Source organism: Diadema antillarum, unplaced genomic scaffold, assembly GCF_040938485.1.
Source record: "Diadema antillarum isolate AM-2024a unplaced genomic scaffold, OU_Dant_1.0 scf00000180, whole genome shotgun sequence".
Classification (NCBI taxonomy): Eukaryota; Metazoa; Echinodermata; class Echinoidea; order Diadematoida; family Diadematidae; genus Diadema; species Diadema antillarum.
In genome coordinates, this window is record NW_027271069.1 from 3,132,613 (window position 1) to 3,146,197 (window position 13,585).

Below are 13,585 nucleotides of genomic sequence, written 5' to 3' on the forward strand. Positions count from 1 at the left end.
TGCTGATGCACAATCTTCTGTTCAAGCTTTGTTTTTTTGTTTTGTCTATTCCCAAATTCACATTAGGGAGCTTTAGATTTTGACGCGCGGACGTTCGAGAAGACAAGTGCGCTGGATGTTCTCCTCTCCCTGCGTCCCATTGAAAAGTAGCTTTAGATTATGCTGGGACGCAACGTATAAAAAATAAAATCATGCCCCCATATGATCGGTGCATGAAGTAGCTCTCTACGATGCAAACTGTGCAGGCGTAAAAACAGCCCAGTACGCGTCGTGAAAAACTCAGGCGACGCAAGCTAAAAATAAATCGACTTGACGCGCGCTTCTGCGCACGCTAAGAACATGTTTTTTTCCCTCTGAACGTCCGCGCATTTAAAATCTAAAGCTCCCTATTATCTGAGTGAGAGGCTAAAAACACACCTGTGACGGTCACATTGAATTCACAGTATGCCATATTTCCAGATGAGTCTGTGGCATTGTACGACACCGTCGTCGTTCCAAGTGGGAAAGTATCGCCGGGAGAATAGTCTGACTGGACAGTCGGCAAACCGGCATTGTCGGAGGCGACCACTGCTGGCCATGTGACCACACCGTTGGACAGGCCTGGGTCTGTTATCATTGTAATGTCTGATGGACAATTGGCGAAGACTGGCAGCTCAGCATCTATCATCAGACAACATAGAAGGAAGTCAAAATATAAGTGAATAGAATTGAAAGAAGAATACTTCAAATGTAAGATGGGTTGTACAAGAAGACCCAATGATAGACAAAAGAGCCCAAACTCATGAAGGTGGTTTGAATTTAGACCATGGTCTATGCAAATTTCTTCTATGTAAAAACTTGTGACAGATGTGTACACCAACAGATGTCCAGTTAGAAACATGCTTTGATATGCGCATGTTAAAAAGGTATGCCTATTTCACACTAATTTTTGTCTATAGACTAAATCTAAACCATGGTCTAAATTCAAACCCCCTCTGTGAATTCCAGCCAGAGTCATGTGATCTTACATTTATAAGATAATCATGTTACATCAACTGCATGCACCAGAATATGAGGGCATTGTGCATCGAGATACATGGAAGCCTTTCAACAGCCTACATTTGATTTGCCTGTGCTTGAGATGCTACCCCTGTGGTTTCTAATGGTGTATGCGGGTGTATGCATGCTACTTGTTGGCAAAAAGTGTGATCTTTCAAGTGCTATCGCTGTGGAAATCATTAACACCAGCCATTCACATTGCAAAGCTTCTTACCATTGTGTTGATGTACCAGTTTTCTTGCCTGTCCCCCTGTTCAATGCATCTGAACTCACAATCATTTTCAGGGCATTTACAATTACAGAGAGTGCTCACATGCTCACAAGACGCAAGAATTTGAAACAAAATCAAACACTAAAATTTAACAGAAGGGCACATGTACTGTTTTTAAGCTTGATATCAGATTTGCCAGCTAAGGATTAAACTCGCAGCTCATTACTTTTTTCCATTTTTGTTGTTGGTGTTGAGGGAGGTAAAGTTCACCACACAAGAGTGTCAACTTTACTTCTATTTCCATTTTCTCTTTCATCTATTAAAAATTCTCAATTCAATAAGTGCCGAACAAAAATAGCCATATAGCAACAACAGAAACTTCATGCATTTCTTCTTTTTTTTTTTTTGGAACATTCCATGAAAAAATTAACTGTAAACCACCTGACAATATACAAACATATTCAATACCTCATGCTGTACATCCTAATCAAACAGAAAGCATACGTAAGGTTTTACATTCAATGAATTATAAAGAGCCAAATTGGCCATTGCATATTACCGATGACAGTCACATAGAAGATGCAAGCAATCTCATTTCCAGCCTGATCAACCCCAACATAGGAAACCTCGGTGGTTCCCATGTAGAAAGTGTCATATGGCTGATGAGAGTCAGCTACGGCCACTGTGCCGGCATTATCACTGAAGACAGGCACCGTCCAGTTGACACTGGTGGAGATGGATCCTACATCAGCAGGCAGGGTGATGTTTGAGGGGCAGTCCACGATTGTTGGTGGCTCGGCGTCTGAAGAAAACAACAGCAAAAGAAATGAGCAAAGTCCATCTCTCTACAGCTTACCATACACCTCAAGAATTTTCAGTTAACCCTTTTATTTTGACACCTACCATGTACACAACTGCAAACCTAAAGCAAGGTATGACAGATATGTTGTGAACAAAAATTTTGCAACGTAATAAATAATGTTACAACAACATTTACAGCAACATCCCATTAAACAATATTACAAGGAGCAGAAAATGAAAGCAAGCTAGGAGGTCATGAGGACATTAAGATACCTGAAATTGTGACAGTGAATGAGCAAGATGCAGTGTTGCCGGACGGATCTACTGTTGAGTAGGTGACTGTAGTCACACCCACACTGAAGTTAGATCCACTAGCAATGTCTGCCGTAACATTGAGTGGGCCAGTGTTGTCTGTAGCAACCGCATCAGACCAGGAAATTGCAGCCACAGCCAGTCCAGGATCAGTCACATTGACAATGCTTGGCGGACAGGTGATAGTTGGTGATTCATCATCTACATGAAGAAAGATTGTAAAAAAGTCATCATGCTACAGTGTCCCTTGTTTTATGTGTACCGGTACCAATGTTGTCATCCTTTAAACAGTCAAATGTTCACTGCAGTACAAAGTATATTCATTTCTGCAGAGTAAAAATAATCGATAACGATAAATATACCATGATCTGTTTATATTCCACTGCACTAGGTAAAAAATAGAAAATTTTACAAACTTTTATTATGGAACTGCAAATCTTACTTACGCTAGTATCATAGCAACAAATTTAAAGGAAGAAATGCTGCCATGACAGATATCCAAAATCACACAAGGTTTGTAAACGATTCTTGTTCAATATGATAACTGTGATGATACATAAGGTAGTATAAGAAATTTGTTACATACATAATTATGCTTTAGTCACTCACTGGAAAATGCAGTCTCATTTCAAAAACCCTTGAACCATCCCCTGACCATACAATGTACACATACAATACCTGTTACTGTCACAGAGAAGACACATTCAGCCACATTCCCCGCAGAATCCACAGCGGTGTAGTTCACGGTGTAGGATCCTACACCGAGCACCACAGGCGAATCAAAGTTGGATGACACTGTGACGTTCCCGTTGTTATCAGTAAACACCGGTGGGGTCCATGACACTGTGGTGTTATCGTTTCCGGCGTCGGCAGACACACTGATGTCTGCTGGGCAGCTAACAACCGCTGGACTCTCAGTATCTATTTGGTTGCAATCACATACAATGATAGTGACAAGTTTTGGGAGATGCTGCTTATCAATATAGCAGTAGGTTTGCATCTAACAAGTGCAGTATTAGGTACTGTACTCGCAATTTCAGATTTCCTTTCAGGATTATTATTTTTCCTGTAGTCATATTTCTAATAGATAAGAAAATGACCTACGTTTACAATATGTTCTCAAAATAATGTAACTGATGAAGTAAAATACAACAATTGACAAATTGCCCCACATTTTTACATAAAGAACCATTGAATTAATCAGTCCATAAGTAATAGTCATTATGAAACAGTTATAGGCACACATACTCCAACAGAATGGCCTTTTTTTATCATGGCTACTCCTAAACACTGAATAATTAGGTGCGTACATTTGTATTTACACTGATATAGGGCAATTTGTCAATCAGTTGCAATTAACACAACTCAACACAAGAATTTCATTAATTTGAATAAAAAAAACCAAATGAATGTAAGATGGTTTGGAAAAACAAATTCATTTTCAGAGAGTAGATGGTCTACAATGTGGTTCAGAGAAGTATGCAAAGAATCCTCTACAGAACACTTCCCCAGGCTGCATTACAAAGGTTTTATCTGTCACTCTTTGCACCTACCTGTCACATTGACAAAGAAGGAGCATTCAGCTGTATTCCCTCCCAGGTCAGTGGCATTGTAAACCACCAAGGTGCTCCCAATTGGAAACATTTGGCCCGATGTGAACGCAGACGTGAGGGTGTCAACGTCCGTGTTATCATTTGCAGAAGGTAGAGTCCATCCCACCACTGCCGTGTTCACATTTGCATCCGTTGCCACGGCGACGGAAGGTGGGCAGAATGAGAATGTTGGGTTCTCATCATCTGAAGGGAGAAAATGACATTCAAAAAATAAAATGAAGTTTTTACACTGTGCAACATTGTGTAACAACCTATAAGAGAGAGCAGAAAGCTGATACTTGAAGCTCAATGTGGCATAGCCATACAGTGTAACTCAAAGACTACTTGTGTGAATAAGGAATGACTAACTCCATCTGTGTATGATTACATATTTCAATACTACTACTTACTATTTCAATACTACTACTTACTATTTCAATACTACTACTTACCATTTCAATACAGCACAGTAAAATACACAGATAACAGCATCATTATAGATCATCAGGACTACAACATAATTGCATTGGAGTCATGGAGGTATATGAGTGGAATCTAGGAGCCCCTTGGAAAAAAAGAAAGAAAGAAAGAAACATCCATGACAGCACCATCCCCCCCCCCCTCCTCCTTAATCTACATGTAAATGCTTAAGAGCAATATTGGTGTATGTGTACAGGTAATCTTTGTACTGACCTGTAACCGTGACAAGGAATGTGCACTCGGCAGTATTGTCTGATGGGTCTACAGCCACGTAGTAGACAGTGGTGACTCCAAATGGGAAGGAGCTGCCAGGGCTACGAGTACCGGCAAAGCCGACAGAGCCAGTGTTGTCTGAAGCGGTCGGCTCCATCCAGGTGACGTTTGAAGCCTCGTTAGAGCCGGCATCGGTTGACAGTGTGATGTTGGCTGGACAGTTGGAGATTGTTGGTACCTCGTTGTCTGTTTTGGGATGAAGAAAAAAAATAACATGGATGAGCAAAACTAGTTTTTACAGGATGATCATGGGAGACAAATCAGGAGTAATACACTTGAATTCACAGGAATGAAAATCCACTTGGTTTGCCATTTGCAATAGATACTACCTTTGATATGATCACCAGGTAACACAAGGGATAATCTTTTATATTTTTTTTAATTCAGAAAGTGATGTGTTTTTAGCACGTACATCTGTAACTGCATACTTCACTATCAAGACACACATATAATTTTCTGACGTTTGATGAAGGTGATTTAAAATTACACTTAACATTCTATTTTACATTTCCCCCCTGTACAACTGCATGTGTGATTTGGATAGATATCAGGGGAAAAAAACATAACATAAGAGGAAAAGTATACCTAAACCCATTCCAATGGGATGCAATCCCTCTTCACCAGCTAAAAACACATCAGATTTCAAAACCAAAGCATTGAGGTAAGAATCCCACACTTTATCCTAACACTTATATGACTCAGTGTATCCTAGAATCTACAATAATGGACTTAAAAATCATCATTAGGTCAAATTAATGGCTGGTAAAGACTGAAATAAAACAGAGCATGAATGAATGGCTTACCAATGACAGTGACATAAAAGACGCATTCTGCAGTGTTTCCGCTCAGATCGGTCACGAGGTATTCCACTCGTGTGGAGCCCACCATGAAAGTATCATTGGGGCTGTTGGAGCCAGTGATTTCCACCTGTCTCGAGTTGTCTGATGCAGACACAGTCCAGTCCACCTGCAGGGCGGGGCTACCCTGAGGGGTTGCAAGGCTGATGTTGGCCGGGCAGGCATCAAAGACGGGTGGTGTGGCATCTACAGCAAAAGCGAAAGGGATGGAAGGTATCCACACATCAGAGTAGGCATGACAGAATTACCCCGATATGACAATCAAAGGGTGGATTGTTTCAATAGTGCAGTTACACATGTGGAAACTAAATGACGTACAGAGAACAGAGACATAAAGGGCGATAGCTGCAGTAACTGGTGATGCATCAGATCACAAATTGGCAGCAACATTTCTGATCCAGTATGAAGTTTGCACATTGCCTTTAACCTGTTTCATACAGGAACCTGGTGACCTGCGTATTAAGTCTATGAGCATTTCAGAATTCAGTATGGAACAGGTGAACTCACTCTCCCCCTTCGGTCATTCTACACTAAATTTGTCTCAATTAACTCTCTAAAGTGACAAAGAGGATGAATTATGGCCTGTATTGTGTCCTCCTACAAGTAGTATACAATCACTGAGGAAGCCAACATTTGTAACATGTCATTGTATTTGACTGTTATTATATCTAAGCTGTGGGTATTGCATGAAGCCCATTTCAGAAGAGGGTGCATTTTTGGTTTTCAATTTGTATGGCATCTCTTGGGGTAAGTAGAGTTGTAGCATGTATCCAATGATACTCTACAGGTTCTATTGGAGACTCTGTACACACATTATCAAAATGTCCAGAGTTCTGTAGGAGGCAATATTTTTTGTACAGTATATACAACATATACCCTATCTCTAACATGTGGCATATTAAAAAAAAAAGGGAAAAAAAAGATGGAATGTGAGTGTTTTGCTACCACATACATGTAGGTGCAAAGACCAGTGAATGTATGAAACACACCAGGTTATCCCTATCGTTGGTACACGCATGTACCTACATTGAAATGTAAATAATAAGAGTTTTATGCAACATTTCCGGGCTTACCTTTGATTGTGACATTGAAGGAGCAGGACCCTACATTACCCAGGGCATCCTGGGCAGTGTAAGTGGCCACACTCACACCAATGGGGTAATACTCTGGAGGGAAGCCAGTGATGTTGACCATCCCAGAGTTATCAGTTACCGTAGCAACTGGGATATACACATAGGTGAGAGGCGAAGAGGTGTCGGCAAAGGCGAATGTTTCACCTGGGCAGTTCAGCATTGGGGACTCGTCATCTGGAAGTAAAGAGGATATGGGTTTATATCATGAAAAGATAAATGTATCTCCAAACATGTGTAGGAGGCAGCAACAGTGCATACTTGCAGCAGAAAAGCTTTCATTTAATTAGTGCATACTGAATGCCTAAGGTTTTTGTTTTTTTGTTTTGTTTTGTTTTTTTCTTGTGGTGCATATTCCATGTCAGTGCTTAGATTGAAGATAATAACATTGTATTATGCTCTGACTATAATCAGGAAACCAATATATGTCAAAGTGAGACTAACACACAATGAGAACATGAAATATTTCTTCACACAGACACATTACTATGACTCAATTGTGATATCTTGGTTTTTTTTTTTTCTGTATGATGGTAGGATCTGTCATTGTTGGTTAAAACTTGCATGTAGACCACAACCTAAGATACAGCACATGGAATACCTTCAACCAACAATGGTGACACTGTTGATAACCATGACTCAATGACTAAAATGACCAAACATAACAAACTTCTCACTGATCAAAAAGTACAGCATTTGTAATGCACCATCAATCTAGTGGCCTAATCTGAGGCGCAGAGGGACAAATATGCTGTTGAAAAATTCTAATAAGAAGCAACCTAAGTATGAGAACTTACAAGTGCCACTTTTTTTTTTCGAAGAAGTAGAGAGATACTACATGTAGAATGGAACCTTTACCTGACACGGTGATTGAGAACGAGCACTGAGATGAGAATCCAGCTAGATCTGTGGCGACGTACATGACCTGATAAACCCCAGCCAAGAGGACCAGGGGAGGAGTGTCGCTGATGGAGATGGTCAGGTTGGCTGACCCAGCATTGTCTGTGATGGTGGGGATGGTCCAGTTGACGGTGGTGTTTGGTAAACCGAGGTCGGTGGTGGTGCTGATGTCAGCTGGACAGGGACTGACCACGGGTGCCTCATCATCTGCAAATGAATCGTAACATTTGGATTGTGTTCTCGTGTAATTACATTTCTACTTTGGCTAATATAAACACAGTTAAGCATCATACTTATCCACTGAGAGCGGTTGTACAAGAATTTACAACCGTAGATATGTTGGTGGTAAATACGAGTAAGCTTTTGCTCCCCCTTCTTCTTAATGAGAAGATGGACACAAATAACACCAAATATAATTTAGTCATATACTGTAACTCACTCTCAAACTTCATTTGAACGTTCTGTGCTTTTCCAACACTTACAAACACTTCTCTTGCTACAATTATTGGTACATTCCACTTCCCAAATAATTATGTTCTGTCCATTCACAACTTCAAAGAATGAGCAAAATCCAGACCTAAAACGTGTTGAGGACAAGCTTACGTATTTGACTACAACACACATTTCACAGGCACCTGCCCAAATATGCTCTGGACAAATCTTCAACAGGTAAAGCAGAGCTTACAGCTTACCATACACATATACAGAGAATGAGCATGATCGGGAATTTCCAGCCTCATCCACTGCAGTGTAGGTCACTTCAGTTGTCCCGATGCTAAAGGCATCACCGGGATTGTAGTTGGATGTCACAGTGGCGGTGCCCGACTCGTCAGAGACGGCTAAGAGTGACCAGAAGACGTTTGCCGTTGGAGAGCCAGGGTCAGTGGCCTGAGTAATGTTGGCTGGGCAGGACATGATGTCTGGCTTCTCAGCATCTGGAGACAAGTAAAATTGGGTCATATTCATCAGTCACAACCATTGTGTATATTACCGACTTTGTTACTGCACTCTAGAAAGAACTACAGTTGCACTTTCACAAAAACTATCCATTATAAAATTATGTTACAGTGCACATGGTTAGAATAGAAAAGTGTAATAAAAGAATCTCTTATCTTCCAAAACCTATTTTTGTCCAGGCAAATTTGGTCATGCTTCAAGGGTGTTTGCTACTGGTTCCAGTAAAATTAACTTAAGAGCAAATATTGAAATTGTGTTATATAAATACATATATATGTAGATTAAAAATGGCAGATACTCAAGATGTGTGAATGTAACCTGTAAGGGCATACAAAAGTGGCAAATATATGTACCTCAGAAATAAACAAAGAAAATATAAAGTGCAGTATCAAGGTTTTTCACTTACCAACAACAGTGACAACAAATGAACACATGTAGCTGTTTCCTGCCAGGTCACTGGCTGTGTAGGTGACCGTAGTGCCGCCCAGATAGAAGAGGGTACCAGGGTCGTGGGTACCAACCACCACCAGCTGGCCGGAGTTGTCGGTGATGGAGGGCACCCTCCAAGTGACGTTTGCTGTGACCGCACCAATACTGGCATTCACAGTGATGTCAGCTGGACAGTCCATAGACCTGGGACTCTCAGCATCTATTGTCCAAATGCAGATTCAAACATTAAAGAGATGGAGAAGACTGCAGACAAAATGTACAGAAGGTGCAGGAATATCAAACATTACGGGCTGAGAAACGTCAGTATTAAGCACTATATTAGTGTTATTTATTGTTATTATTACCATTATTATCATTATTATGCCTACGTATCCTGGCAATTACCCCCAGGCTAAATACTGGTTAGTGGTAAGGTTAGAGTAAAGATTAGAATTAGGGCAAGGTTTAGGATTGGGAGTTTGGGTTAGGGTTAAGATTAGGTTCAGGATAAGGATTAGGATTAGGGTCAGGGGAAGGGTCCCGGGTAATTGCCCAGGGGATACTGCCCTCGATCCTTATGCCTAAGTTATTGCTTTCAAAGTTTTCAGTCTCATATGTACAGATAAACAAAAGAAGGGCAAGTAACAGATTGATATGTATCATCCTTTTTCAGAAGAAACATCAGCAATATTTTAAACCTTGGGGACAACATACAATGGGTTTGTGACAGGGGGCAATGCTTCCGTGATGTATTCACTCCATAGATATTGATCCATTTGTGAAAGCCGCAAAAATATAAACGCTGCAAATTACACACCACTCATACAGGATTTGATTCTACAAAATAGCAATGTTGACGAATGTTAGCATATCTACAAGAAACTAGTGCATGACAAAATTGAACAAGGCAATACAAACTGAGAGTGTACCTGAAATGGTGACAGTAAATGAGCAAGAAGCAGTATTCCCTGACGGATCGACCGCTGAGAAAGTGACCGTAGTCACACCGACACTGAAGTTGGATCCACTGACAATGTCTGCAGTAACATTGAGCGGGCCAGTGTTGTCCGTGGCAACCGCATCAGGCCAGAAGATTGCAGCCACAGCCAGTCCAGGATCAGTGACATTGACAATGTTTGGTGGACAAGTGATCCTTGGAGACTCATCATCTAAGAAAGAACACCACAAATGCTGTCTTGTCAACTTCTTGAATGTGCCATTGTATTGACAGTGTACATGGAAATGCATGATCATATGGCAACGGGTATCTGCACATTCAAAATAGGCTCAACAGACAATTGATATTTTTGTGAAGATGTACGTACACAGGTTATTGTCAAACTTTTCACAGTCAAACTCACATTACAGCCTACGCAAAAAGATAAATAATATACCTTGAGATACATTGTATCTCTGTCTACTATAAAGCATGAAATTTGCAGCTTGAAATTTTCACAAACTGCCACTGGCATTCAATATATATAGTGTACACAAGAACTTTCACATGCATTTTCATTTTTGGAATCTTGGCTCTCACAAAATTTGCGAAATCAAAATGCAAGCAAAAATTTCTAGTTTTACAGTATCTAAAATGCAATGTACAATTGATTGAAGACACAGTGAAAATCATCAAATCAAATTCAAGGTTGTTTCCCACTGACCTGTAACTCTGACCATGAAGATACATCTAGTGACAAAGCCACGAGAATCGACAGCTGTGTAGTTGATGACGTGGATGCCAATGTCTAGGTCGACAGGTGGAACGTGACTGGTAAAGATAGTGAGATTTCGATCTGCGTTGTCTGTGATGTTTGGTACAATCCAGCTCACGGACGTGTTGGAGCTGCCGACATCAGCCGACACGATGATGTCAAAGGGGCAGCCTGAGATCATTGGTGCCTCAAGGTCTGTCGAGTGTATTTGATGGTTAAAAAAAAGAGAGATTAATATGTTTCCTACCCCCAATGTCTGCCTAAAAATGTGAGCTCACTGCAAAATTAGGTCGCTTAGGTAAGTCACAGGACAGAGTTTCGTTAAATGCAGATGATCTCTTTCAGTGAACAACGTGTAAATCATTGAACCGTGATCAACACATTCATTAGATACATGTGCAGTGGACGACTACATTCATAGGAGGGGGGCTGATGATATTAGAGAGAGCATATGAAATGTAAGCAATGAATACAAAATTGTGTCACGATCTGGTGCAATTACAATGAAAAGCATACTAGATTAAAATTTGATGATGATAAAGGAGTCAATGTGACTTAAATGTACACTGTATGCACTGTATCATAATGAAGAACTGCAACATACAGTAAAATTTTATCTCAATAGTACCTCATGAGTAACACAAACACCAACAGTCACTGGTACAGTAATAGGGACAGTCATGGTGTATATCTCAAGTATGATATTACCTATTGTCTTACATGTGCAAAATCCTAGTTTTAGAGTATAACATTTCAGAATTATTATCATTACTAGAGCTTAAATCTAGTACATAATCAAGGCACATAATGACAATTATGATTGACTAAAGATATGATCTGAACAATGAATAATAAGGCTCAAGAAATAGTGATATCATGCCTTTTAAATATATCATTACATTAAAAGCAAAAAGTTATAATAATCTTTAATATTCATCAAATCTGAACGAACAGATGCTGTAGTTGCGGGGATTTTCTATTCCAGTTTTAAGTGGTAGCTCTTACCTGCAACTGTGACGTCAAATGAGCAAGTTGCCACATTTCCAGAGCTGTCTGTGGCTGTGAAGACAACTGTGGTCACCCCAATGGGGAAACTGTCAAAGAGATTATGTGTCTGGTTGATCTCAGGAGCGCCAGCATTATCCGTAATGGTGGGTGGCATCCAGATGACAGTAGCAAAGCGTGAGTTCAGGTCCGTCATTTTGCTGATGTCCGATGGACAGTTAGCAATGATGGGTGGCTCATTGTCTGTAGAATCATTATGACAACAACATGAACAAGACAAAAATTAGAATCATCCTAAGGATGAATATCGAAGAAGACTTCCCAACCCTACTTGGAAACATCATGAACTTGTTATCTGCCATATTATAAAACTGTCTTTTGAGATTTTCTGTACTGAACATTTCAAAACATTTGGCCCTTTCTTGATTTCAAGAAACCTGAATGGGTGGCTGAGCTGTGACTGAGGCGGATCACATGCATTGCGCTTGAGCAATGAAATTGGCTCTTGTCTATTCCTCCTAAACGTTCAGTGGCAATGTGGCCTTATCATTGTCAGGCGTCACATAAATATGGCATGTGTTGTTGATTACCAGCATCTCCTCACACACAGTTATAACATTGCTATAGGAATACACATGTTTGGATATTCCTATAACTGAGAGGATAAAATGGGTGCAGGTAGGCTAAGCCTAGTACCACTGACCTTCAACTGTGACATCGAAGGAACAGCTGATCACATTTCCATACAGATCTGATGCTGTGTACGTCACGGTCTTGGTGCCGAGATAGAAGAGTGTGTAGGGCTCATCCGACGCCACCACTACCACGGTGTACGTGTTGTCACTGATGGTCGGCTCAGCCCAGGACACGTTGGCATAAACGGTGCCCGTTGTAGCATTCACGACGAAGCTCGCTGGGCAATTCATCACCATGGGATCTTCGATATCTGATGCAAACAGTAACAAGTTACATGTATACACAAATACAGTAGATACAATGAATATGCTGTACATGCACATGAGATGTGTACAAGAGACATCCAGATCCCACAACCCTCACAAACCTGTAACCAAGGCCATTATTTGACACAAATGACTTATAAAATGCCTTTACTGTCCACTGAAATTAGCAATTACAAAAATTCTTCAAAAATGAAAGGAGGTAGATGGTGCAGTGTACTCATCTGCCAAAGTAATAATAATTTGAAAGACTGCCTACTACATTCTTTGCTGTCAAATCATAACATGCCAGAAGCACTACTCTACCAACAGTTTAAATTTATAGGAAGTGAAATATCAAATATACAGATGTAAGATGACACCATTTAAAAACAATGAAAAGCAATGCAAAGTTAGCTTTACCTGTAACATTGACAGCAAAAGAACAGCTAGCCTGGTTGCCCGCAGCATCCTGTGTGCTGTAAGTCACTGTGGTGACCCCTACGGTGAAGTTAGAGCCACTAGCCCGGTCGGACGTCACATTCAATGACCCTGTATTGTCCGTTGCCACAGCATCAGACCAAGAGACAGTGGCAATGGGCACTCCGGCATTTGTGAAGACATCAATATCAGCTGGACATGTGATGACTGGAGCTTCTTCATCTGTGTTTACAAGAGGAGGGACAATAGCATGGCTCAATATATTGAATTCCCTGCATTTATTTGCATCACCCTTGAAATGTATTAAGCAGTAGCACCAATTAATGATACAGCTTTCAAGAAAGGCATGACCTGATGATTAGATCTTCCAGAATTCAGTATAAGCATTTGGATGTGGACTAAAATGATCTGCTGTCAAAGGCCTTGACACTTGACATTTTTCTCTGGCAGCCCATTTGGGCCATTAAAATCTTAAAATTTGACAATTTGGTAGCCCCAAAAAGAAGTGT

General features: G+C 40.5%; 1 protein-coding gene across 1 annotated transcript in view; it reads right to left on the reverse strand.

Annotated features, from left to right (window-relative positions):
• Positions 1–13,585, reverse strand: part of LOC139723033 (uncharacterized) — a 138,350-nt gene that overhangs the window by 40,730 nt on the left and 84,035 nt on the right. The window contains exons 63-78 of the mRNA XM_071634309.1: positions 13,059–13,298; positions 12,401–12,643; positions 11,698–11,940; positions 10,642–10,887; positions 9,910–10,149; positions 8,958–9,200; positions 8,287–8,529; positions 7,553–7,801; positions 6,638–6,871; positions 5,511–5,750; positions 4,648–4,893; positions 3,916–4,158; positions 3,041–3,283; positions 2,324–2,563; positions 1,809–2,051; positions 418–660 (exon numbers count right to left, since the gene is read on the reverse strand). Of these exons, the coding sequence (XP_071490410.1) occupies positions 418–660; positions 1,809–2,051; positions 2,324–2,563; positions 3,041–3,283; positions 3,916–4,158; positions 4,648–4,893; positions 5,511–5,750; positions 6,638–6,871; positions 7,553–7,801; positions 8,287–8,529; positions 8,958–9,200; positions 9,910–10,149; positions 10,642–10,887; positions 11,698–11,940; positions 12,401–12,643; positions 13,059–13,298 (3,879 nt within the window). The remainder of the gene's footprint in view (positions 1–417; positions 661–1,808; positions 2,052–2,323; positions 2,564–3,040; positions 3,284–3,915; positions 4,159–4,647; positions 4,894–5,510; positions 5,751–6,637; positions 6,872–7,552; positions 7,802–8,286; positions 8,530–8,957; positions 9,201–9,909; positions 10,150–10,641; positions 10,888–11,697; positions 11,941–12,400; positions 12,644–13,058; positions 13,299–13,585) is intronic.